Consider the following 22,277-nt stretch of genomic DNA (forward strand, 5'->3'; position numbering starts at 1 on the left):
GAGTTTCCTTCAGCCTTTCTGTGGTCAGCTGATGACTTTCTGTCTTCATTTTTTGGGTCATGAGTTTGTAGCACAGTCATGTCTGAGAAAATGCAGGTTGCCATCCCCTTTAAAGTGCTGGAATCAGAGTCATCCATATCCGGTAGCTGTTGTCTTCCTGGACTCCACTCTGCCAACAACAATTTCAATGAAAAGCACACATCCTAACATTTGAATTATGTATATATTGTATATCACTGGGTAAATTCACTTCTTGTTTGAGTCCATACTGGTCACTGTCTGGTTGTAAGGACTTCCTCTGCAGCCGTTTACAGATAAACAGCCTCAGCTACTGAATGTGAGACATCTTACACGTCTGTCAACCCTGACCTGTAGCTCATTGGTCACGATTTGTGTCAATGTGTAAAGCTGCACAGAAATTGAATGTGACTACATAGGGGGCTACTTTCAGCTTGAATCAGTTATTTTAAGATCGCCATCTGCTGGACAGGAGTTCTGACTTATGCTAAATGCACGAAAGATAAATTAGAGGATGGAAACCTGATGTGAAAGCTTTGATGTAAAAAAAACAAAACAAATGACAGGACATGTTCTTGTGCTTTGTAATTTGCCTGAGAAGTATAAAGTGTACGTATAATGTCTGACCACAAGGTGGTAGTCAGCTCATCCATAAAAAGTAACCCCTAACAAACTAATATTTTCCTGTTCTTTTAAGGTGATTCAGCCTAGTTTTCTGGTATGTTAAAGAATTCAGAGGGTCTGGCAAACAAGTTAGTGGTTATTAATTTTTTTTTAATTATCCCTTCATCTTTGTCCCCTTAAAAGAAGAACACTGGATGATTCATCAGTTCAGGTTTGATGTTTAATTAATAAACTGCAATGGATTACAAATGCACTTAACTAAACCAAAACATACAAGTAAAACATTTGAAATGAAGACAGGTTTGGTTTTAAAACTAAATATTTCTTCTACACCAGTAATTTACAATATTGCACCACTACTGCTTCCTCTCTGTGTGTGTTTGCATGAAAAACAAGAATAAACAGTGTATGCATATATCATTGAGAGGTTAAATGTGCTGAGGCTGTCCTTTTAGTCCAGCCATGAACATGCATATCAATGTGTGTTTATTTATTTTTTTCATAGTGTGTTACTCAGACCGATGTGCAAGGTTAGTTCTGATCGGTAGTGCTGTGTCGATCCAGTGGTTTGGGTTTTCGATCATGGAGGCCCACACAGCAACCTCTTCATCTGTGGAGTCCATCCAGGTGACGGCCTCCCCATAACTCTGACCTGCCATTCAAAAAACACACAAATATTCTGATGCTTTTTCTAATGAAGCCATGGAAACAGTCATAAGAACTGATTATTATTCCTTTATGCACTGTATTTCATATTAAAATGCAAGACATGATGCCTGACAGACAAATTGAGAATCACAGCCCCTAAGCTGAAACAAGAACTAATCCATAAAGTCTACAGTAGTGCTCACTGTAAACAGATTTTGGCATAAAGCTGTAGTATTTGGAGGGCAAGACAGACTTCTATAGACTGGACCTCAAAGCTGTCACTTCCCACCACCCTACTTGCATCATCTTCCTTCAAGAAACCCACAAACAGGTTGCTGCTCTGTCAGTGGTTTTGCTCTTGAGAGCTACACACTCCTTGTCAAGCACAATAACAACAACTACAAGCAAAATGACACAATCAATATCAAGTAAAACGGCTTCACAACAACAAATAAATTATCTGACATCACACATGTTTTTCACATTGCTCACATGTACAACTTTGTTAGAGATACCTAGCCATCTGTCATTTTTTTGGCAGATTTCAACAGTCATCAACACAACATGGGATATTTAACAAAACACAATAACACAGAGACACTGGTAACCTAGAAAAGAACTCGCTCTGATGACATGACCATCCGAAATGCCTGAAATGCCAACAGAACAAAATGCAGTTCCATTACTGGACTGAAATACTGTCACCATACCACTCCAAAACATCACTGTAGATAAAGCATAGAACTGCTTTTATAGCACCATCCACAAAATGAATGATAAAACACGCCAACCAGTCAAGCAACCCCTTTAATGTTACATCCTGTGATGCAGAAACTGCTGCCCTCCTACAAGTCTATGACATGTCAGAAGACCTATGTAGCACTGAATCTGTAATCACAACTCATTGCAGAAAATGGCAAGAGATGTTGGCAAAGCTGCATTTTAAAATGAGCTGCTGGCGCTTTTATTCATCACTTGTAAACCCTTTGTCAAGTATCCAGTCACTCATATTGGTCCTAATCCCCTATCTGGATGCTTAATTTATCATCTTTCACAAAGGGCATAGCTGGAATTAGAAAGAGCCCCCCACAAATGACCAATCTTTCTTTTTTCCACTTTTGTATGAAAGCAGAAAAACACACAGGTTATCAATATTTGCATAAAATCTGTTTTCAGATTTTTCAGTATGCATCTACGTGTGTGCCATCACTAGCTATTCCTACTACTAATATGTGTTGTAAGTGAGCGTTTTAACCAAAGATCCACATTCCACTTTGCTGCTTATCATCCGACTATGCGAAAGATTTCACATAGGCTAATGTAATCCCTGTGGGTCACTACTCCTGGAAAATGGTTTATATTTATAGAAGCAAAAACAGCTATATTTTTATTTTTGGAACAAAAACACAAAGCTGCAATCTGTGTGACCGTTTTTACGGTCTATTAGCATTGGCTTACCACCAAAGTGTGTCACCCAACCGCAAAAACAGGAATCTGTTACAGTAAAAAAAAGCCTCCAGCTTGTTTAACTTTGTACAGAATATAAAAGACTTATAATAATAGAGTTTTGTGTTTGTGTGTGTACCTGTACTAATAAGGACAATAGCGTGGAGAGACACTCACCAGTTCCACTGCTCAGACGAATCCCTCCTAGCTTATGAGTCTTTAACCCTCCCATTTCGCGATGCCAGACAGTCAGCTCAGCACAGGCCTCTCTCAGGTCACTGGTGTGGAAGCCATCATACACCATGGTGTGGTTGTATGTAGGACTGATAGAGTGCTTCACCATCCGTGTCTTCTGACCACTCTGCCGACTAGCATCAGGGAGTATATAGCTGATGGGGTGTAGATAAATATTAATATTTTGGGTATATACACACATTAGATGTTCAAATTAAACATTTCAAGGTTATTTGTATAAGTTGAGGAAAACATGAAATATTTGTGTCCTGCCATCTGTGTACTAGAGCTGATTTAACTTGATTGATTATTGACCACTTGGGGGCAGCACATCAAGCTGTAAACACATTGATGTACTAGAAAATTTCTCAAGAAATTTCATGTGTGCCTAAAGCTGGCCACGTCCCGCCCATACATTATTACTGACCCTGCTCAGCAAGTACAGTGTTAATACAGCAGGCTGTATCACTGTATCATTTTGAAGGGACTCTTATTTTGAAAGACTTTTATCTTGTCTGTCTGTCTGTGAGAGAGACGGACAAAATGGCATACATTTAAAATGTAGCATTCACAGTTATTGATATTAGACAGAGACTTCACTAATTATGAAATTATCCTGCCAAAGATGTTAGAAAACATTTCCTAATTGACACACCCAGCAGATTTGGAGTCATGCTTCTGGCACATATCCACTCCTCTTTAGCTCTATTCTGGTCTCCAGCAACTCCAGAGGGAAACATCTGTCACTTTAGCTCCTAAATGCTTTATTATTTTCACCATCTAGTCGCTAATTGCCTGCTGTTTGGTGCTGAGCACGTAGCATGCAGTGGGTTTATTAGAGCGTTTTTGCTGAAAACAGCTGCCTGCTGCAGCTAAAAATGAGGACATACCTTCTAACAAAGGAGTCTACAGGCCCCCCTTTAGTGGTCAGGAGACCTTTAGCCTCCCGAAGCCAGATGTGAAGCTCTCCTGTCAGAGGCAGACCACCACCTTAACACACACACACGGACACATGTATGAGAGACGTGATTAAGACAGGACATAACTTGCATCTGTGATGTGTGTGCTCTGCTCACCCTCAAATCCATCTGGGATGAACTTAATTGAGAGCACAATGGTCCCACGACAGCTGATAGATTCTGGACTCAGATGAACCTGTGATGGTGGGCAAAAGAAGGGGGCCGAAATGAGAAAAAGATTAAGGCAGAGAAAGAGATGCAGGAAGAAAGAGAAAGAAACCACAGGAAAAGGAGGCAGACGTGTGGAAGCAAGCAAAGATTAAGGTTACATAAAACCGTAGTTGAAATTCACAGCATGTCTTCGTCTCCCTTCAGCTCTCCCAGACACAAGAGACACTCCTCCCTGTATTCTGTGTCTCCAACAAAGCTGCCAAAACTGCTGTCACACAGACACTCAGATACTAGGCAAATGTAGAAGCAGGCAGCATCGTGTCTTGGTAAATATTTGTCTGCGAGTATTCAAACCCACATGCTAATTTATGTGGCTACATGATTTGTGTGTTTGCATGCAAATCCCTTATTGTCTGATCTCTCCCCTACCCGTGGCTGCAGGTCTTGCCACAGTGGCTGAGTGTAGGTCCAGTCCCAGAGACCCAGAGACACCTCCACCTCCCCTAGAAACACGTTCCTTCCAAGGTGCTCTGCATGCCACACAGACATGTTCAAGGTCCGACTCCGCAGCTCTCCGATATGCAATTTGTACTGTAAGATAATCAAAGTCAGACAACACATGAAAGGATGGAAGGGGCAAGTGTGGGCCAAAGAATAACATGTTTCGTGCAACCATAAGCTAGAAGAAGTAAACATTACATTTGGTCATTTATGAAAAGTATATCTTTAGGACTATGACTGCAGTGCATGTTGCAGGACATGTGAAGGAGAGCTGAGGGACAAATGACAGATGGGCTTTTCTGCAATGACTTTATGTAATATGTAAATGAGAGTATGTCTCACTCGGAGCGTCTGGTCATAGACTGGGTTTAGTGTCTTCTTCTTCACTGACGTTTTCTTCTTACTCTGACTCGACTTGTCCGGAAGGAGATAGGTTTTTACATATCTGTGAAAAATACGCATACAGACATTTTTGACTGATGTTGTATGTAATGCTGTTGCTATAGGATGCACATTCACATGCACAGTCACTTACGGGTCAGAGCGGTTCTTGCGTGCGGCAGCGATGTCCTCGCAGCAAAACACTTTAACATGCAGCTCCTCCTTCTGGGTGTCGTAAACCAATGAGAATTGGATACGGCCCCTCACCTCCACCAGTCCAAAATCCCCCGAGCTGAACAGACTCATCATGCTTCCACTGAGCTGTAACACAGACACGCAGAGAACAGATCAGCTCCTGCGTCATTGTCCAGAGCTGAGTCATCTTGCGTTGCTGGATTGGACAATTAATCAAAGATGTGTGTGTGTGTGTGTGTGTGTGTGTGTGTGTGTGTGTGTGTGTGTGTGTGTGTGTGTGTGTGTGTGTACCGTATAGCTTGAATGAAGGCTGCCAGTGGAGCTGGTTTTCAGAGAAGCTGTATAAGGCTCTGTCAGGCTGCTGCCTAGAGAGTCAGTGTCCCCATTGTGACTGTCAAGGTATTCCTAAACGCACACACAAACACACACACAGTCACACAAACACACACACACACACACACACACACACACCACTATTTCAGATACAGCATCACCACTGATCATCTATCAATACTCTTAAGCTACAGTATACACATCCCCAATAAAATCTGTTGACAAATTACAATTCATATATGTTGAAAATCAGAATATTACAGAACATTTGGACCTGAACAAAGAAACAGTCAAATGAGTCACATCTTACAAGTCTCCCCATATTTGGGACACGCTGTTTCAATACCTGTCCAGTTCTATTTGAATGAAAGTGAAATGGTCCACATATTTCCCGTGGAACATTCTCACCAAACTAAATTCCTTTGTCAAATTTAATAATTTAAAGTGTCTTCGCTTCATGTCGGCATAGATTAGATCCACCACCTAGCACCTATTTAAAAAGAAAACATGTCACTTTTAGAGCTGGTTCACATGTTATTTCCTTAACGTCTTTAAAGCAGATGATATTCTGTTGAATCTGCCTCTCTCATTCCCCCATGTTTAGCTCAGTCTAAATCTTATCTAAATCTAAACAACGAACAAGAAAGTGGAGTTGTTCTGAAGTGTGGCAATCAGTGCTGCTTGAAAAAATTATCCTCCATCCTGCTATTCTGCTGCTTCTCATAAGAATGATGACCCTCCCCAGCCACCTGAGGGTAAGAGAAGGAGGAGTAGAGAGTTGACCAGTGGGGTCAGTCAATGTCTGCTCTTAGAGGAATCAATATATGCTCGTGGCTGCCTGTTATAAAAGGGTCCAAATGGTCAGTGTTGCTGACTACCCTCCGTGAGCACACCCTAGCAGATGCATCACACTGATGGAGGGGGAAGTAGTGACAGAGGCATCCAGTCAGGATGACCCCCAGACAAGGGGTTAAACACAACTGGCATGTGGAGGCAGCATACATGGCAGGCAGCGAGAATCCCAGTTGATAATGGGCACCGTTAAAGGAGGGAGGAAGACCGAGGCCAAACATTGGCCCATTAAGGGAACCATGGGTAAATGCTGATCGACTCAGCGTGGTGCATGTGCAGCCCCAGACATAGAAGGGCCTCACAGACCTATTATTGCTCAGTCGTGTGTGGCTGAACACCCTTTGTCACTCTAAGAAATTGGAGGCTGGTGCACAAGGCTGTGTAAATAGTTAACATACATTAGAGTTCACCAAACAAGTTTTTCCACCAACTCCATGCACTACCAATCAAGAAAGAGTGTAAGGTTTCCTGTGTTGAGTCAAAGTAAGCCAAAGTTTCAATTTTGCAACCATACTCCCCTAGAGCCACTGGATTGGCAAGGATTGGATGGCAAGTCTGCATCATTTATAGTCTGAACTAGGATGATATTTGATCATCTCCAAACCTCCAACTTTTGTTTTTGACTAATGAAAACATTCTTGGAAAACACTTTTGCTTTTTTTTTTTTAAAGATTTTTTTTGGCCTTTTATGATGCTACAGCCAAAGATAGACAGGAAGCAGAGAGAGGGGGAACGACGCGCAGTAAATGGCCGTCCGATGCGGGATTCGAACCGGGGCCAGCTGCAGCGAGGACTGTAGCCTCTACACACGGGGCGGCCGCTTAACCCACTACGCTACCGACTGCCCCAACACTTTTGCTTTTATCCATCTTGCCAAGATTTTCACCTCTAATAGCACAATACCATGGCCCCTACTGAACTGATAGGTTAAGAGATGCTAACATGACAACAACATTGTTCATGAGTACATTTTTCAGTCAACACGTGAAATCTACCTTGCATGAAATCCGTTTTTTGGAAGGGTTGTGTTTCATTCTTCAGTCATACAATGCATAATACCTTCCATACACAAGCTTACTGCTACAATAATATGAAATATGTTAATAGTAGTCCCTTTCAGATTTGAATGCACCTCCAACACAGGATGTGTACTTAGCTACATCACGGTTTCATGTCCTACTTTCTTATACTATTGCATGTAAAAGCCAAATTATAATATATGCATTGACTCAGATATTGACTTGATGTCAGTGGAGTGTTGTTGAATGGGTAATCTGTGAATGTGGGAGTGTGTTACAATTACCTCAGGTTCCTCAGAGTGGCCATTACTTCTCCTTTCCATCTCTATGAGCAGAAATATGAGTTAATAATAATAAGGAACAAGAGCGGCAGAAACAGAAGAAGAAACAGCTAGAGAAGGTACAGAGGCATTGGAAAATAGGCTTTCATACCTTTGGATGATGTGGATGAACTATTTCTATACGTGAGTTTCTGAAATTGGAGTTGAATATTTAAAGTTATATGATATTTTTCAAGCATAGAAAAAAGTAACAAGCATGCACACACAGACCTGTGCTATGGGACTTTTTGTTCTGGGTGTAGGTGTAGGTATCAAACCTCCTTCGCACCTGAAAACACATAAAGATATCAGGATTTTCCCACCAGCTACACACACTGAAATGTTTTGTTTCTGACAGACTTCCTCACTAACCCTCCACTCTCATCATCTTTGCTGTCCTTCAGTCTTCTCTCAGCCTCAGGCAAGGTGTTGTTGTTGTGGGAGGTTTCCTCTGTCTCGCCATTGAACAGTCCAGTCAGGGGCACATCTGTTACCATGGCAACAACCACAAAACCATCACTGGGATATCCCCATAACAGTACGAAAACAGACCCACAGGCCTGTAATAGTAGCACTGCATTAACTAAAAACAGACCTCTGGTCTTTGTCTTCCTGTGGCGTATGGTGGCGTGGACGAGAGCGCTGGCTGACCAGGTGTGGTGGCGTTTTCTGCACTGCTCGTGGAACCACTCCCCAGACAGGTAACGCAGACGTACTGGATCTTTCTCTTTCTCCTGGAGGTTCCTATGACATTGATACAGAGCAAAGTTTAACAGCAAACAATCTATTCTGTTGGCAAAAGTCAGTTAATATCGGCCAGGTCACAAAGTAAACAGTCACTGTCATCACTTGGAACTCCAGTGTCTAAAAGACGTATCTGATGTGTGTCAATTCTACTAATACGAAAAACACACAATCTGACATGCAACAGGATGTTTCATACACTTTTCTTTTTGTGCATGCACCACCCTGACTCACAGTAGAGTTGAAACAATTAGTCAATTAACCAATCCACATAAATATTGAAAAACAATTTGGATTATTGATTTATTGTGGGGTCTGAGCAATTGCCTGTGACTACAAAAGCAATTTTTATAGGGCCGCTGACAGGGTTAACCCCATAGGGTTCAATCAGCTACCAAGGAAAAAAACATTTCTGGTTTTAGCTTCTCAAATATGGCGATCTTACGCTCTGCGAAATTGTGATGGGCATTTCCTACTATGTGTTGATGATTTATAGAAAGAATCACTTCATAGATTGAAAATTAGGACAGACCCCAAGGATTAAGGGGACAACAGACTATTAGATCTTATATACTAAATCAGAGGTTCTATGGGGCTCTCTGACCATGATTTCAGTGATCAGAAGGATCTGTAGCTGTACAAACATTTCTCATATACAGGAGCTGCAGAAATAATTTGATCGTGTAGTTCTGTGACTTCTCCCACTGAGGCAAGGCTGAATTACTAACCAAGCCCCAGAACCCCAAGGGCCCCAAAAGCCCCAAGATTCACAGTGTGACAGTTGATATAAAATAATTTAACTGATTAAAGTTTCTTTGCTAACACTGACATATTGCTGTTACATATCACCACATTTCAAATGACCACACAGCAAACCTGCACTCAGTAAAACCTTTTATAAGCATTTTTCAACTTTAAACAACAAAATACAGACACAGACCCTGAATAAATAAATAACGTGTCCCCTTTAGCTGGAAGGGTCACAAAATCTCTGGTCCTTTCATTTGTTACTGGACTGGACAAAATTATCACCTAAAAAGGATAAATAGTCACCTCTGACCTTACACGTCCTTCATCAAGACGGCGCAACTCCGAGTCACGTTGTAAGACCTGCAGGATCGTGGTCTGCTCGTCTTCTGTCAGGTGACTCAAGTCAAGAGAAGAGTCAGCCTGCTTTTCCTCCATCCCTGAGTGACAAGTGAAACCACAATCCTTAAACAGGCACCCCAATAATTTAAAAAACGCTACATAAAAAGTATGTCTAGTCTAGTGTAACACTGCTCGTGTTGTTCTTGCTAAACCCAGCATTTCCCAGCATGTTTTGCCCTTTGTCCCTGTCAAATCTATCTACCTGCTGTCATGTGGCACGTCAATACTTTTTGATCAGGTACTTTTGGGTTGCATGTTGGGTTGTTTCAGTCAAATAATCCTTGAGGCCTGAAGAGGGACATGTGTCCAGTTTCTCTCAAGAAACAAGCAACAAAATGTCTAAAAAAACCATTTTGTGTAGTGTATGCATGTAGTTTGGATTATTTCTTACGCTGTAAATTCTCAGAATCTCTCCTCAGGTTTATCTTGTCCCAACCCCCAGCCTGCTGTGTCTGGTAGACTCTTCCTGTCTGCTTCTATGTTTACTTTCACCTCTCCTGTTCCAAATGCTCTTTACTAGAGTCGATGTACAATATTAAAATCTCCAACGTCTTCAAATTAAATAAATGTTAATAACGCTATTCAAGCTGCAATTATCTGGTTTGACAGCCTGGCGCACGACAATATAATCATTTCTGTCTTTGGATGTGTGTGTTTTGGGGTTGGGTGACGGGATGTGAGGGCGTGTGTGTTCACTGCCTTGAAGCTACTTACCTTTCAGTAATTAAAGCATGCGCACAACGATTCTCCTGCCCAAGCGGTTAGGAGTTTGGCAAACAGGATATCATGCAACGAGTACTCTATAGCTTTTACAGCCGGGCACCTAAACAACACAAAAAATGATGATAATGTAGCGTGACATATATAGATATACAAATATGGAGAGATAACAATAATTATATGCCTGTAGTTAAGTTTGGAATAATGTACTAATCTAAAAATGGATTGAAATGTAACTTTTACGCAGCGTAAAATGTGTTTAAATGATACAAATAATAGGTAACTGAAGTGTCTAATCATATCTATTAATATGAAGCTTCCCCTTTTAGGAAAATTCGGCCCATGCTGTACTTTCCTCATTTTGAACACCGCGAGAGAGAGGACACCTGTCGCCACCTTTCCCCTTTTTGCGATCAAAAGTTGGACACACATTTATGGATAAAATACGCAGAGAGAAAAACAATAAAAACTCCAAACTGTGTTACCTTACTTTACAGCTTCCGCCAGTTCCATTCGTTCAAAAGTTAGGTAAAGAGTTGTCCTGTGTGCGGTGTGTCTGGGTGTGTGTGTGTGTGAGTGTGTGTGTGTGTATCGAAGTCTGTGTGCAGAGTAAACGCAGTGAACACGCCCTCCAGAGTTAGTCCGTACAGGGGCTATGGTCAGCTGGGAGCCGAAGAGGAACAAACAGAAAACACACGGAGAACGTGTGTGTGTGTATGTGTGTGTTTGTTTAACTGTGTGATATGACTTGACACACACGCACACGGATGTTTTAGCAAATGGCAGGGTGGAGGTGGGATGTGACTTTCCTTCTTGTAGCTGTCCACACCTGTTAAACACACACTTGGCCTCACACTGAGGCTGCTGCACCTACTACTGCACACGCGCACACATACACAAACATGTACTTTGCTTGTTTTAAAGCAGGAGAGAAAATAACAAGCAGTACATGTCTCAACTTTTAAGTAAAGGCTTGTGCTAGTGTGTGTGTGTGTGTGTGTGTGTGTGTGTGTGTGTGTGTGCAAGATGTCCCTTTCTCTCACTGGAAGTGTGTTTGTGTGTGAAAGGGGGAGGGTGAATTCAGAGTGAATAAGACCTGTATTCATTCCTGTCCTTTGTCAACAGATTTGGATGACGGCCATAGTCTGCCCCGTTGCGGAACTTTTTTTGTGTGGGCTTATTCAAGCTTGCAGGTCCTGGCTCAGACAGCAAACAGTGCATCCAACCGTCCAACCATCCATCCATCCATCCCCTAAAGGCCCCTACCAGAGCTCTGTCCCTGTTGCATGCTGGGAATCCCTGCTGGCACCCAGATATGTAAAGATTAATAGGTAATTCTTATCTGGTGATACTGGGTCACACCCAGGTTACAGCTCACTCACTCACTCACTGCTAGTACGGGCAAATATGCATTGACCACATAGCCTACTGTATAATCTCTCACTGTGATTAGCTGTCACCAACTGCTCATTTGCATGCAAGAAAGCAGAGATGACACACACACACAGACAAACACACGTGTGTTTAACTGTAGTTTATTCGGCTGCCAGCCTTTTTAAGCATTTTCATTCAAATGGCATCACAAAAAAAATAAATCAAACGTCTTTATATTTATCAACTTAACCAGTAAAAAGGGTCACATCACATCTTTTTGAAATGTTATGAAAGGGTTAAAGCTGATATGTATGTTATATATGAATGTGAGTAGTCAAAACAGAAATCTCCTCTATGATAATTAATTTATAATATCTATATTATAAAAAAAAGACTCTGAACTATGAACAAGAAACACAAAACACACTCAAATCAGAGGAGTGCTGTTAAAGCCATTCTAAAGGTAGTCATAAAGCTTATACTACTACTACTATTACTACTGGGCCCTGTTTGATTGTAACGTTTAATTTTCTATGTGTCCAGGACCACCCAGCTAAATGATCTAACTCACTGCAAGTTGACAAATGAAAGCAATAAATAACATACATAAATAGATGTCTGGTCTCAATAAAATAGAAAGTTATACAGCTCTACAAGAAAAACAAACATATTCTTAGATGATGGACAAAATATTTTAAAGCTGATCTCCAGGGTCTCATTTTGGTCTATTTTTATTCTATTTTAGTTCTTTAAAAAGTTTGAAATGCCTGTTATGACCTTGTCTGACCTACTGTTTACATGAGATTATATCACACTTTCCCACAGCCACACTGTACTATTTACACAGTTGAAACATTGATACAGCTAGTTACTTTTTGTTTGCAAGAGGACAAACACCTAACAAACACGTAATGCGGATTTATAGTGGGTTTGGTCACAAAGTCCTGAGAAAATGAGATCTTTTTGTCCCTCGTTTGCCAAATTGGATCAATACCAACAGCTGAAATGTCTCTGAAATATAAAGACTATACAAACACAGTGAACACATGCAAATACACTCGTTACACAATGAAGTATTCTCAGAAAAATATCCTCTTAATTAACACGCCCATCCCCGAGGGGTACACATGGGGACCAAACCAAAGATGACAGGGGCTCAAAAAAAACAAAAAACTCTTGTCGTCACAACTCGATGAGTCACTGCTCTGCTCTCCTCCGCCCTCGTCTCTTTGTCCTTCACACATTTCGTCCTCACTGTGGCTGCTCTCTGTGTGAAGACAGACAGGACTTTGATATGGGCAGATGGGGTTTGTGAGCAGTAATCACAACACAATGTAAAGGCATGTTAAAGGTGAGCCTTTTGTATAATGGGTGCTGGTGATCACTCCTGCCACTAGAGGTTCCTGTTGCACCAACAGACCATTGCTTAACACAGTGACACGCAGACACATGATTGAACTGATACAGTCACTCTAAATTTTTTGTTCTCTCACACCTACATGCACAAACTCACATGGGGTCGTAGGTGCTCTGCTCTTTGGCTTTGAGGAAGCGCATGGCGAAGAAGCCGCCCGCCTGCACACACAGCACCAATATGATGCCTCCGATGAAACTGGACATGTCAAACTTGGCCTGGGAGAACTGTATGTCTATTTGAACTGGAGGGGAAATAAAGCAAGAGTTTGACAGTGAAATTACATGAAAGCAGGAAAGGGAGGCAGAAAAGAAGAGAAAGCACTGACTGAGTGGCTTAGGGGAACACTTTACTCAGCTCTTATGGGAATTATAAATGTCTGACGCAAGAGAGTAGGAAGGGGTGGAAGAGGATGCTGGAGTAGAGACGATACAATGTACCTGTGTCATCGTCAATGTCTGCATTAGCCTGATTCTCTACAGCTGGGGAAAAAACATACAAAAGAAATAAGAGTTACTGAGGTTGCAGACAAATATGTTGTGCTTATTTTGGAGTGTATTATTTGCTACCTGCGCACACTTCAGACACTCTAGTCCAGCTGCAGTTCATGGCAACGTCTCCTGAGTTGCTGCCATCATCAGTTACACACGTACCTGTGTCATTACCTGAGACAGAAAGAGCAAGCATTTTAGTGTGTGTGTGTGTGTGTGTGTGTGTGTGTGTTACTGTGTGTGTGTGTGTGTGTGTGTGTATCGTTTGTGTTCCTGGCATACTAAATAATTCAGTCATCTTGTACAAACCAGGGAAGCTTATGTTACAGCAGCTTTGATGATTGAGTTACTATCAGAGGTCAGGGGTGTGTGTGTGTGTGTGTGTGTGTGTGTGTGTGTGTGTGTGTGTGTGTGTGTGTGCACTCGTCACCACCTGGACAAAGCTTCCAGACGCAGCCTGTCAAGTTGAGCACGGACGGCCCAACGCACAGGTCACATGACTCGGCTTGAGAGCAATCTGTAGGAGGGACAAAACTGGCAGTCAATTGGAAATGTCACTCAAAACCAATTGATTGGCCAATAAACAATTATCTGCCCACAGAAACATTTTAACAGTTTAATTATCACAAGATGTCCCACGAGGACGATGGACAACAGGAGTATAGGCAAAAGGCAAAATTCAAGAGAAAAGACAGCAGATTCTCAGTTACCTCTCACATTTTTTACTTATTGTCATTTTTATACTGGAAACAAGGAGATGACAAGTGTAGAAGTCTCACCAATGGGTTTCTGACAAGACTAAAATACACTTAGATGATCATAAAATAAGAAAAATAAATGTAAGATATCTGAAAAGACTCATACCTGCCTGAGAATACACAAAGGGCACCACTGCAAGAAGCAGCAGTGTGGAGCAGAGGACCTTCAAAACCAGCCGCTGCATCCTGACAGCCACAGAGCACCAACACCTGCAATGACAGCTGGAAACTTTGGTGCTTGGAAAGGAATTAGTATCAACAAAAAAAATACTTTCTCGATAAAAAATACCTCCTCAAAAGGGTATCCGATAGTTGCAAATAGAGACACAGCTCCTGGCTGATGCACAGAGGGAAAGATAGAAAGGCAGGAGACACAGAGATCTGTGTAACATGAGCGACACCCAAACTTGGTCTCCTGGCAACTAACTGGCCCACCTCAACCCTCCTGAAACACACACCAGTTTGGACAGAGTGACACCTGTTTAGTTCAGCTGGCAGTGCACGCGCACACACCTACATTCACACTTATGTCCTGACAAACAACATAAACATTAGTGGGACTAATGGGAATACTAATGCATAAGGTGTCAGATTAGGAAAGAACACAAAGGCATTGAGGTTTAAATAATCTTCAAGCAAGCTTTTTCGCCATATTTATTTTGTATTTTCTTATTTTTTCTTATCTTTATACTGGCTGTATTTTCTAGGATAGTGGGTCCCAACCTGATAACCAGGACTCCTTAAGTGGTATCAAGATAAACCTGAGAGGTCACAAGATAATTTAAAGGTCCAGTGTAAAAGATTAGGAGGCTCTATTTTCAGGATATGGCAGAAATGGATTCATGACTATGCTTTCATTAGTGCACCAGAAAATAAGAATCGTTGTGTTTTTGTTACCTTAGAATGAGACGCTGGTGTTCTTCTTCCACAGTGTTTCACCACCATGCTTCTACAGAAGCCCAGAGCAGACAAATGGCTGAACACTGGCTCTAGATAGGACCTTTCATTTTACATTGTTCACCCATTACACAGCCAAAGTTGCTCCTCAATTACAATACAAAGGAGAGGGTGAGGCAGAGGGTTGCAATCAGCGACTACACCTCTTAACTTAAAGAGTTTACAGCCATGTTAACAAGTCTATGAGGTGGTACATTGGCACAGTGGGGCTTTGAGCTAAATGCTAACATGCTCACTCACACTGCTAATAATATTTACTTAAAAACATGTTAACCATCTTTGCTTTGTATGTTAGCATGTTAAAATTTGCTAATTACCATGAAACTTAAAGTGCAGCTGAGGCTGATGGGAAGTTTTACATAGGGTGACTGTGGCTCAGGAGGAGGATCATCCAGAGGATTGTGCCATTGGTTTATATAAATGGAATTAGTTAGTTTGTGATGGGTAGTTGGCACCTTGCATGGCAGCCTCTTTATGTGGTGTAAAGTCAGAAATGTGCTATGTAAATCTAAATGTAAGTCAATTTAGCATGTATTTTGTCAAAAAAAAAAAAGTAATATAGAAGTTTCAAATTTGACTTGACAATATTGTTGGAGGATAAATCAGGGGATCTTTTTTTTCTTACAATTTATTATCTGGTCATCATGAATGTTTGACCAAAATTTCATGGTAATCCATCCAGTATTTGTTGAGATATTTAACTGTGGACAAAGGTGGTGGACTGACTGACAAATAGACATCACAACTGCTAGAGTACCACCACTACAAATAAGTAAAAATATATCCCTGTTAGTCAGATATTTCTTCAATCATGTTTTATTTTGTGAAATACTGAATACTTTCACCTATCTATGCTCTAAAATCCTTGAAATGTAACAACCTGAAAAGGAAAAATCTCTCTTTAGTTACATTCATCTGTTTGATTCAAGGCCATAATCTTCAGTAGCTTCTTTTTTACGAGCCAAACACAGTACAGATGATGATAACTGTTCTGGGAAATAACTAGAACCAGTGGGAAATGATTTGAGTGTTTTCCCTGTGAAGACTCTAACAATTAACAATTTATCTGCACTATCAGGTTACTCATTTTAATTAGTGTCTGACAGCTCTAAATATACTGTAGGTGTGAACACAATGACGTTGGAGTGGGAGGTAGAGATGGTCATAACCCATGTGAGTAAGTACAGTAGACAGGCTGTACGTCAACAGTCTATTATCACCTCAAATGTGTCACTGACTGTGATGAGATGCCGACGAATCACTGTCAAAGCTCTCAACCACATTTGATTTGACAACTCAGACAAGTTTGAAGTCTATATATAAAGCAAGATAATAAATAATTAGGCCCTACTGCAATATTTAAGTGTGAGATAAGAGTGAATGGGGAAAGTATAATCTCATTGTATATCAATAACAGGCACAACTATCAAGACATATTTTTAATCTGAAGTCTGAACAAGGCTATTATTGATATTGATTGACAAAACTGGCTGATTTATCACTTTGTGGGGTTTAGATGCTCCATAACTCCCAGTTTTTGCCCTGTGCACAAACACAAAAATCCACCAGGACAAAAAGTACAAGTGCTCTGACCTTCAGAGTGTTGCTTTGTAATGTAGATGCTCTGAGTCATACAGTGGCACCGGGCCAAACCCTTAAAATCAAATACACTGAGCCCAGAATCACGACACATTTTTCAGCTTTATGCAGAGAATTCTCCCATCACCACATCCTCCTCCTCCTCTCACACCGACGTGGCTCATGTACTCCCACATCTCATATGCTCTCTCACACATTGTCTGGGTATACATCTGTGCAGCTCTACAGGGTGGCTGGCTGGTTTGTGTATCGGCGTGCTATATAAACCATCACAGAGGGGTATTCCGCAGTCCTGTCGAACACGATTTCCCCCTCCACTGATGCTCCCACTGCTGGCAAAAATCGATACACCCGCGACAAATAAAGCTATAATGCTGCAGCCAGGAGCGAGATCGACTTGTTAGTAGTACAAATGCACATACATATGATGTAACAATCAATCCACTGCAATGTGTCGTGTTTAGACAGGAGAAATCACCTGGAAATAGTCCCCATAAATATCCCTTTAATGTGTTTTTATGTGATTTATATATCACCAACATTTGTCCTGAAAAATAGGACGCAGACAAAGTGGTTCTTCAGGTAAGAGAGCTGTAATTTAGAAGGTGACAAGTGTTGCACTTCAGATCCTCTAAGTGACGTAGGAGGGGTTTATCGGTAGGAAGCGTGTCCTAATATGGCTCGAGCAGGATGAGATTCCCTCCCACCTACCCATCTCACCCACTCACCAACCCACCACCACCCATCTCCCCTTGGCGCATTGATATGCGTGACCACGTAGACAACTGTTCTCAGCTCATTCTGCAGCGCCCACGCTCGCCATCAAACCGGGGAAGCCATGAATTCCCTGCTGCTCTTGTTATGATCCTGCAGGTGTCAAGGGCCTGTGTTTGCGCCACAGGACACTTACATCAAAAGACAACTCAATATAGCAGATAACAAGCAAAATAAAGGGCATTAATGAAACCCCTCGACATTATAGCACACATCTTCATGTCTGAATTGTTTGCATACAGGCCTGTAAGATCTTTGCATGATTTTAAGGTAAAGTTGATCACTTTATGTAATACCAATATCATCCCTAATAGACCTAAGAGTAAGAATAAGAATAAGAATGATAGAAGGTTTGGGGGTATGAAGTATGAAAAGGGGCAATTATGTTATAAAGCTAGATGTTAGTGGACAGTTTTCACTTGGAGGTGATAGATTATTGGTCCTCCGATATCTCCCCATGAGTCATCCTAATGCGTTTCAGCACCGCGGACAGCGCCCGCCCCGAGTTACTCTGTCCCCTCGGCTTCACACACACCTCCGAGCCTCTGAGCCCGGCCCCATACAAAACAATATCCACCCATTCAATCAGACCCCTGGGTCTTATTGAGAAAATGCGCGCGCGCGTGAGTGTGTGAGAAAGAGAGGGGAGGGAGGGGGTGTCCATTGGTGGTCGTCATTATTTACCAGAAATGAGAGCGAGAGTGAACCGCAGTGGGAGGGGCACCAGAGATGCCGCATTTTTCTGAATGAAATTACTCCATTTACACACACACACACACCCCTCTCTCTCCTTACTCTCACCGCATCCTCTATGCTGGCACCTGATTGGTCGAGCCTCCCAGTCTCTGACGTCAGGCAGCCTCTCTTGTGGATGAGACCGCGCGCAAGAGCATCCATTCTGCCTCCCATGAGCGCTCCGAAAAGATTGAAGAAGAAGAGATGCGAGAAACGGCAAGTGAGAGTTTGGCGCAACTTTGATGAAGACAGAAGCAGCACGGAGCGTTGTCAAACACTGGGACTGTCCTCTTTAATTAAACTGGTACCCAGCATCAGTGCAGACACCATCACCACATCTCCATCCTTTGGATCTTACAAGAGGAGAGAGCACATCTGTTTCCCGGAAAGGAAATCGCGGTTTATAAGGTAAGATGGATACTCCATGGTATGCATGTGTGTGTGTTTGCGCCATGCGTGCATGTTCATGTGTGCGCGCATGTGTTGGGGACATCCTGTCTGGTGCAGTGATCCTGCAACTGTATTATACAAGAGGGACCTCCTCACTCTGAGACGTGACACGGGGGATGGGGGGCTCCTCCAGCTGAAAGACAAATAATCTTAAAATAACATTAATGGGTTGGACAGTTGGTATTTGCTGTGCATGCACAGTACATTTTGTTATGTACCAAAGAGAGCGCGGATAACATACCGGAGAGCATGAGCACAGGCGAATTCCTTAAATAACCTTATTGTGTCCTAATTAAGAGCAACTGGGTCTGTCAATCAAGATGTGAGGCAGTGCATGGTGCGTGTACAAACTGTCCGAGCTTCAAACAGTGCAGTGTGCCTGGAGATCAACATCATCTTTGGGCATTAACTAAAAGGAAAACAGGCTCATTAACATAATCTGGAAGTGAGTTAAACAGATTTAATCAGTCACATCAGCAATTCTAAATTTAAGGTGTTTTGATGCTCATAAAAGGAGTGCAGGATCAAACTAAATGGTGGGCAGCGAGAGCCAATGAAAGCCCAGATTTAGTGACGTTGTAAAAGAAGAAGAAAGCTTAAGTTCAATCTTAACCCTAATGATGCATTCATCTTTAGATAACTATCTATCGCGTTATATAGGCTCCATATTGACTGACTGTGATTTGCGTGACTTCCCGTAAGACTATAGATGTCGACGTCACAGACATTTCAGGAACCAGCGGGATTATTATATAACATTTATTTATTTAAGAACATATTTATGGCAACAAAAAAAGACTAATTGATTTAAATTGCAATTTAAAATGAGATCTTAAAAAGCATGTTTTCCTAGAATGATGCTAGGAATCTAGAGTTTATATTCCTTGCATATTTAATGTACTGTAAAATAAAAGTTTATATTATTATTATTATTATTAATTATTATTATATTATTATTATGCTTATTATTAGCTTATCTATGAGAGCAGCTGGGCACAACACTGGTTTGGGCTGTAAATACAATTATATGTGGCTTATTAGTCTCATACATAAATACTGAATCTTTATGTATTGTCCAAATACTAACTAAATACATATATTTTATACTTTGTATAATATAATTATAGTGTAATATATACTTTGTATAATAAAAAACAATACAGGATCATGTAACAAACAATAGAGGCAACAGAGTGCAGGGCATAATCACAACTTCCACTTGATGTACTCACAGTTATCGTCTACTTTAGATTACTAGAGTATAACATCTTAACATCTTAACTTCTCCATCACCACATTAAGTTCTCTTCTGACACATCCGGCCTCCAGCAGCTCCACATGCTGAAACCACAGCCGGTGAAAGAAAGGCTGTTTAATGGACAGATGGAGATGCTAATGACCCATTAGAGCTAATGCCAATTTGTCTTTTCTTTTTTTTCTCTCTCTCTTAGGTTGTGTTTGTGTGCCTGCTGATCAGCCATGAGCCTCAACGCCTCAGAGCTGGGCTGGGATGAGTCCTCAGGTGCAGACCCCTTCTTCCCTCTGGACCAACTGGATAGCACATCTCCATATCAAGTCCCGCCCCTCACAGTGTGGGGTGTCGCCCTGTGTGTTTCAGGAACTCTGATTGCCACTGAAAATGCAATAGTTGTCACCACCATCTTGGCCACCCCATCTCTTCGTGCCCCTGTTTTCCTGCTGCTGGCTAGCCTCGGAATGGCCGATCTCTTGGCAGGTGTTGCTTTGGTCCTGCACTTCCTCTTTCTCTTCTGTGTGGAGCCAAGTGATTGGTCAGAATTGTTAACCTCAGGACTGTTGGTAACATCCCTGATTGCCTCACTCTGTAGCCTGATGGGTGTTGCTTTGGACAGATACCTGTCTTTAAGCCACGCCCTCACCTATGGTTCAAGCCAATCACGACACAGAGCCGCCATCCTCCTGCTGCTGGTCTGGTTGGGTGCATGTATCATTGGGGCCGGACCTGCAATGGGATGGCACTGTCTGGGAGAGCCAAATTCCTGTTCTGTAGCACGACCTCTGACCCGGACATACCTATCTCTGCTGTGTGGTGGCTTCCTCGTGGTTGTTATGGTAACCCTGCAGTTGTATGCTGGGATCTGCCGTGTGGCAAGGAGGCATGCACATGCCATCGCTACCCAGAGGCATTTTCTCCCTGCCAACCAATCATATGCAAGCAAGCACAGCAGCGGTAGGGGCTTCTCTCGCCTGATCCTGGTGCTCAGTGTGTTTGTGGGCTGCTGGATGCCTTTTTCCCTCTGGGGACTGCTGGGAGACGCGTCCAGCCCTCCTCTGTACACCTATGCCACCCTGGTGCCAGCAGCAGGCAGCTCACTGCTGAACCCAATACTCTACAGTCTGAGAAACAAAGACATTCGCAAGGTGCTGCTCCAGGCCTGCTGCCCACACAGATACACACAGAACACACACACACACTACCCTGTCGACGTGTAGACTGCCAAACTTCGCCAGACTCAAACCACCACAAAACCTATGCCAGACATATCACTGTTTGTGTGCCAAGATACACACATTGCTGCATTGACTGTCATCCAAATCCAGAACGTGAAGTCTCAAACCCCCACACACACACACAAACACACACTCCCACACACTCTCGCTGAGTGATGAAGTCCTTCTGCGAATCAGAATGTTCTGAACTGTCCTGGCTGCCAGCCACCTTGGGACTAAAGAAGAAACATACTGTCTTGTATGTACTTTGTGCCTCATTCTCAGCAAATTGTAGATCCACTGGATCCCCAGACTGACACAATCACAGGGATGCTATATATATATCCCTACTCATAAAAGTGGATTTAATGACCATTGGCACTTTAAGGCAAGAAGAAGGGACGGGTTTTAAATGTACGCCTATCACAGTGTAATGACATATGTGATCCAAAGCCCAATTTTATTTACTTGAATGTCTAAAAAACACAATGTTTGAGAACTGAGATTCTATTTTGCACATGCTGTTAAAGGCAATTTAAAAAGTACTGACCATATGTTCGTGTTGCACAGCCTTTTTGAAATGAATATTTTATACTGATGAATAATAAATATGCTTTTTTTCTACTGTGTGACATCAGCACTCTTCTCTTTACTGCTGTCGAAGCTTTTAGTGGGTTTGTCTCCATCTCTCACTGGCACAGACCACTGCTCTCTATTCCTGGATCTTAAATTATTTGGTGGCTAAAGAAATCTTCATTAACATCACTCTGCGCCCACTGCATCCTTTAAAAACTTACAAAGCAGCCTTGGTAAGATGATATAATGATTATGCAAGTGGTTTTCCTCGCCTCCTACTCATTTTTTAGAACATTAATCCTGTCGGTTCATCCTCACACTCCCTACAAAGTCAGCACCGGGCACTGTGAAAACGTCTCCAGCACT

General features: G+C 42.0%; 3 protein-coding genes across 4 annotated transcripts; 1 reads left to right on the top strand and 2 right to left on the bottom strand.

The window, feature by feature from the left end:
- Nucleotides 1-844: 844 nt before the first annotated feature.
- On the bottom strand, nucleotides 845-11,059 carry sytl1 (synaptotagmin-like 1). 2 transcript variants are annotated; one of them, XM_019264183.2, is made up of 16 exons: nucleotides 10,805-11,059; nucleotides 10,309-10,417; nucleotides 9,506-9,632; nucleotides 8,297-8,445; nucleotides 8,074-8,188; nucleotides 7,933-7,990; nucleotides 7,814-7,853; nucleotides 7,666-7,706; nucleotides 5,469-5,582; nucleotides 5,137-5,303; nucleotides 4,944-5,046; nucleotides 4,530-4,691; nucleotides 4,047-4,125; nucleotides 3,861-3,960; nucleotides 2,914-3,125; nucleotides 845-1,294 (listed from the first exon to the last, which is right to left on the bottom strand). In XM_019264183.2, the coding sequence occupies exons 3-16, from the start codon at nucleotides 9,628-9,630 to the stop codon at nucleotides 1,152-1,154; spliced, it is 1,608 nt and encodes a 535-aa protein (XP_019119728.1). In that variant the 5' UTR covers nucleotides 9,631-9,632; nucleotides 10,309-10,417; nucleotides 10,805-11,059; the 3' UTR covers nucleotides 845-1,151. The 2 variants fall into 2 exon arrangements, with proteins under 2 accessions (XP_019119728.1, XP_010733093.2); XM_010734791.3 differs by having other exon boundaries at nucleotides 10,800-11,059.
- Nucleotides 11,060-12,198: 1,139 nt separating this feature from the next.
- On the bottom strand, nucleotides 12,199-14,744 carry cd164l2 (CD164 sialomucin-like 2). Its single transcript, XM_019264219.2, has 7 exons — nucleotides 14,641-14,744; nucleotides 14,458-14,573; nucleotides 14,027-14,110; nucleotides 13,672-13,767; nucleotides 13,543-13,584; nucleotides 13,202-13,346; nucleotides 12,199-12,955 (listed from the first exon to the last, which is right to left on the bottom strand). The coding sequence occupies exons 2-7, from the start codon at nucleotides 14,534-14,536 to the stop codon at nucleotides 12,940-12,942; spliced, it is 462 nt and encodes a 153-aa protein (XP_019119764.1). The 5' UTR covers nucleotides 14,537-14,573; nucleotides 14,641-14,744; the 3' UTR covers nucleotides 12,199-12,939.
- Nucleotides 14,745-18,490: 3,746 nt separating this feature from the next.
- Nucleotides 18,491-21,382, top strand: gpr3 (G protein-coupled receptor 3). Its single transcript, XM_010734792.3, has 2 exons — nucleotides 18,491-18,824; nucleotides 20,318-21,382. The coding sequence occupies exon 2, from the start codon at nucleotides 20,346-20,348 to the stop codon at nucleotides 21,336-21,338; it is 993 nt and encodes a 330-aa protein (XP_010733094.2). The 5' UTR covers nucleotides 18,491-18,824; nucleotides 20,318-20,345; the 3' UTR covers nucleotides 21,339-21,382.
- Nucleotides 21,383-22,277: the final 895 nt, after the last annotated feature.

The sequence above is a fragment of the Larimichthys crocea genome, chromosome XIII (assembly GCF_000972845.2).
Source record: "Larimichthys crocea isolate SSNF chromosome XIII, L_crocea_2.0, whole genome shotgun sequence".
NCBI lineage: Eukaryota > Metazoa > Chordata > Actinopteri > Sciaenidae > Larimichthys > Larimichthys crocea.

Bases quoted from the DNA above. Each gene is read 5' to 3' on its own strand.
- sytl1 (XM_019264183.2), bottom strand. From the start codon at position 9,630: ATGGAGGAAAAGCAGGCTGACTCTTCTCTTGACTTGAGTCACCTGACA. The intron at 7,707-7,813 runs GTATGAAAGCCT...TTCTGCTCATAG, and splicing joins TTCATCCACATCATCCAAAG to AGATGGAAAGGAGAAGTAAT. The intron at 4,692-4,943 runs GTGAGACATACT...ATTATCTTACAG, and splicing joins TCTATGACCAGACGCTCCGA to TACAAATTGCATATCGGAGA.
- cd164l2 (XM_019264219.2), bottom strand. From the start codon at position 14,536: ATGCAGCGGCTGGTTTTGAAGGTCCTCTGCTCCACACTGCTGCTTCTT. The intron at 14,111-14,457 runs GTATGAGTCTTT...TCCCTCCTACAG, and splicing joins CTTTGTGTATTCTCAGGCAG to ATTGCTCTCAAGCCGAGTCA. The intron at 13,347-13,542 runs GTACATTGTATC...TTTCCCCTCCAG, and splicing joins AGACATTGACGATGACACAG to TTCAAATAGACATACAGTTC.
- gpr3 (XM_010734792.3), top strand. From the start codon at position 20,346: ATGAGCCTCAACGCCTCAGAGCTGGGCTGGGATGAGTCCTCAGGTGCA.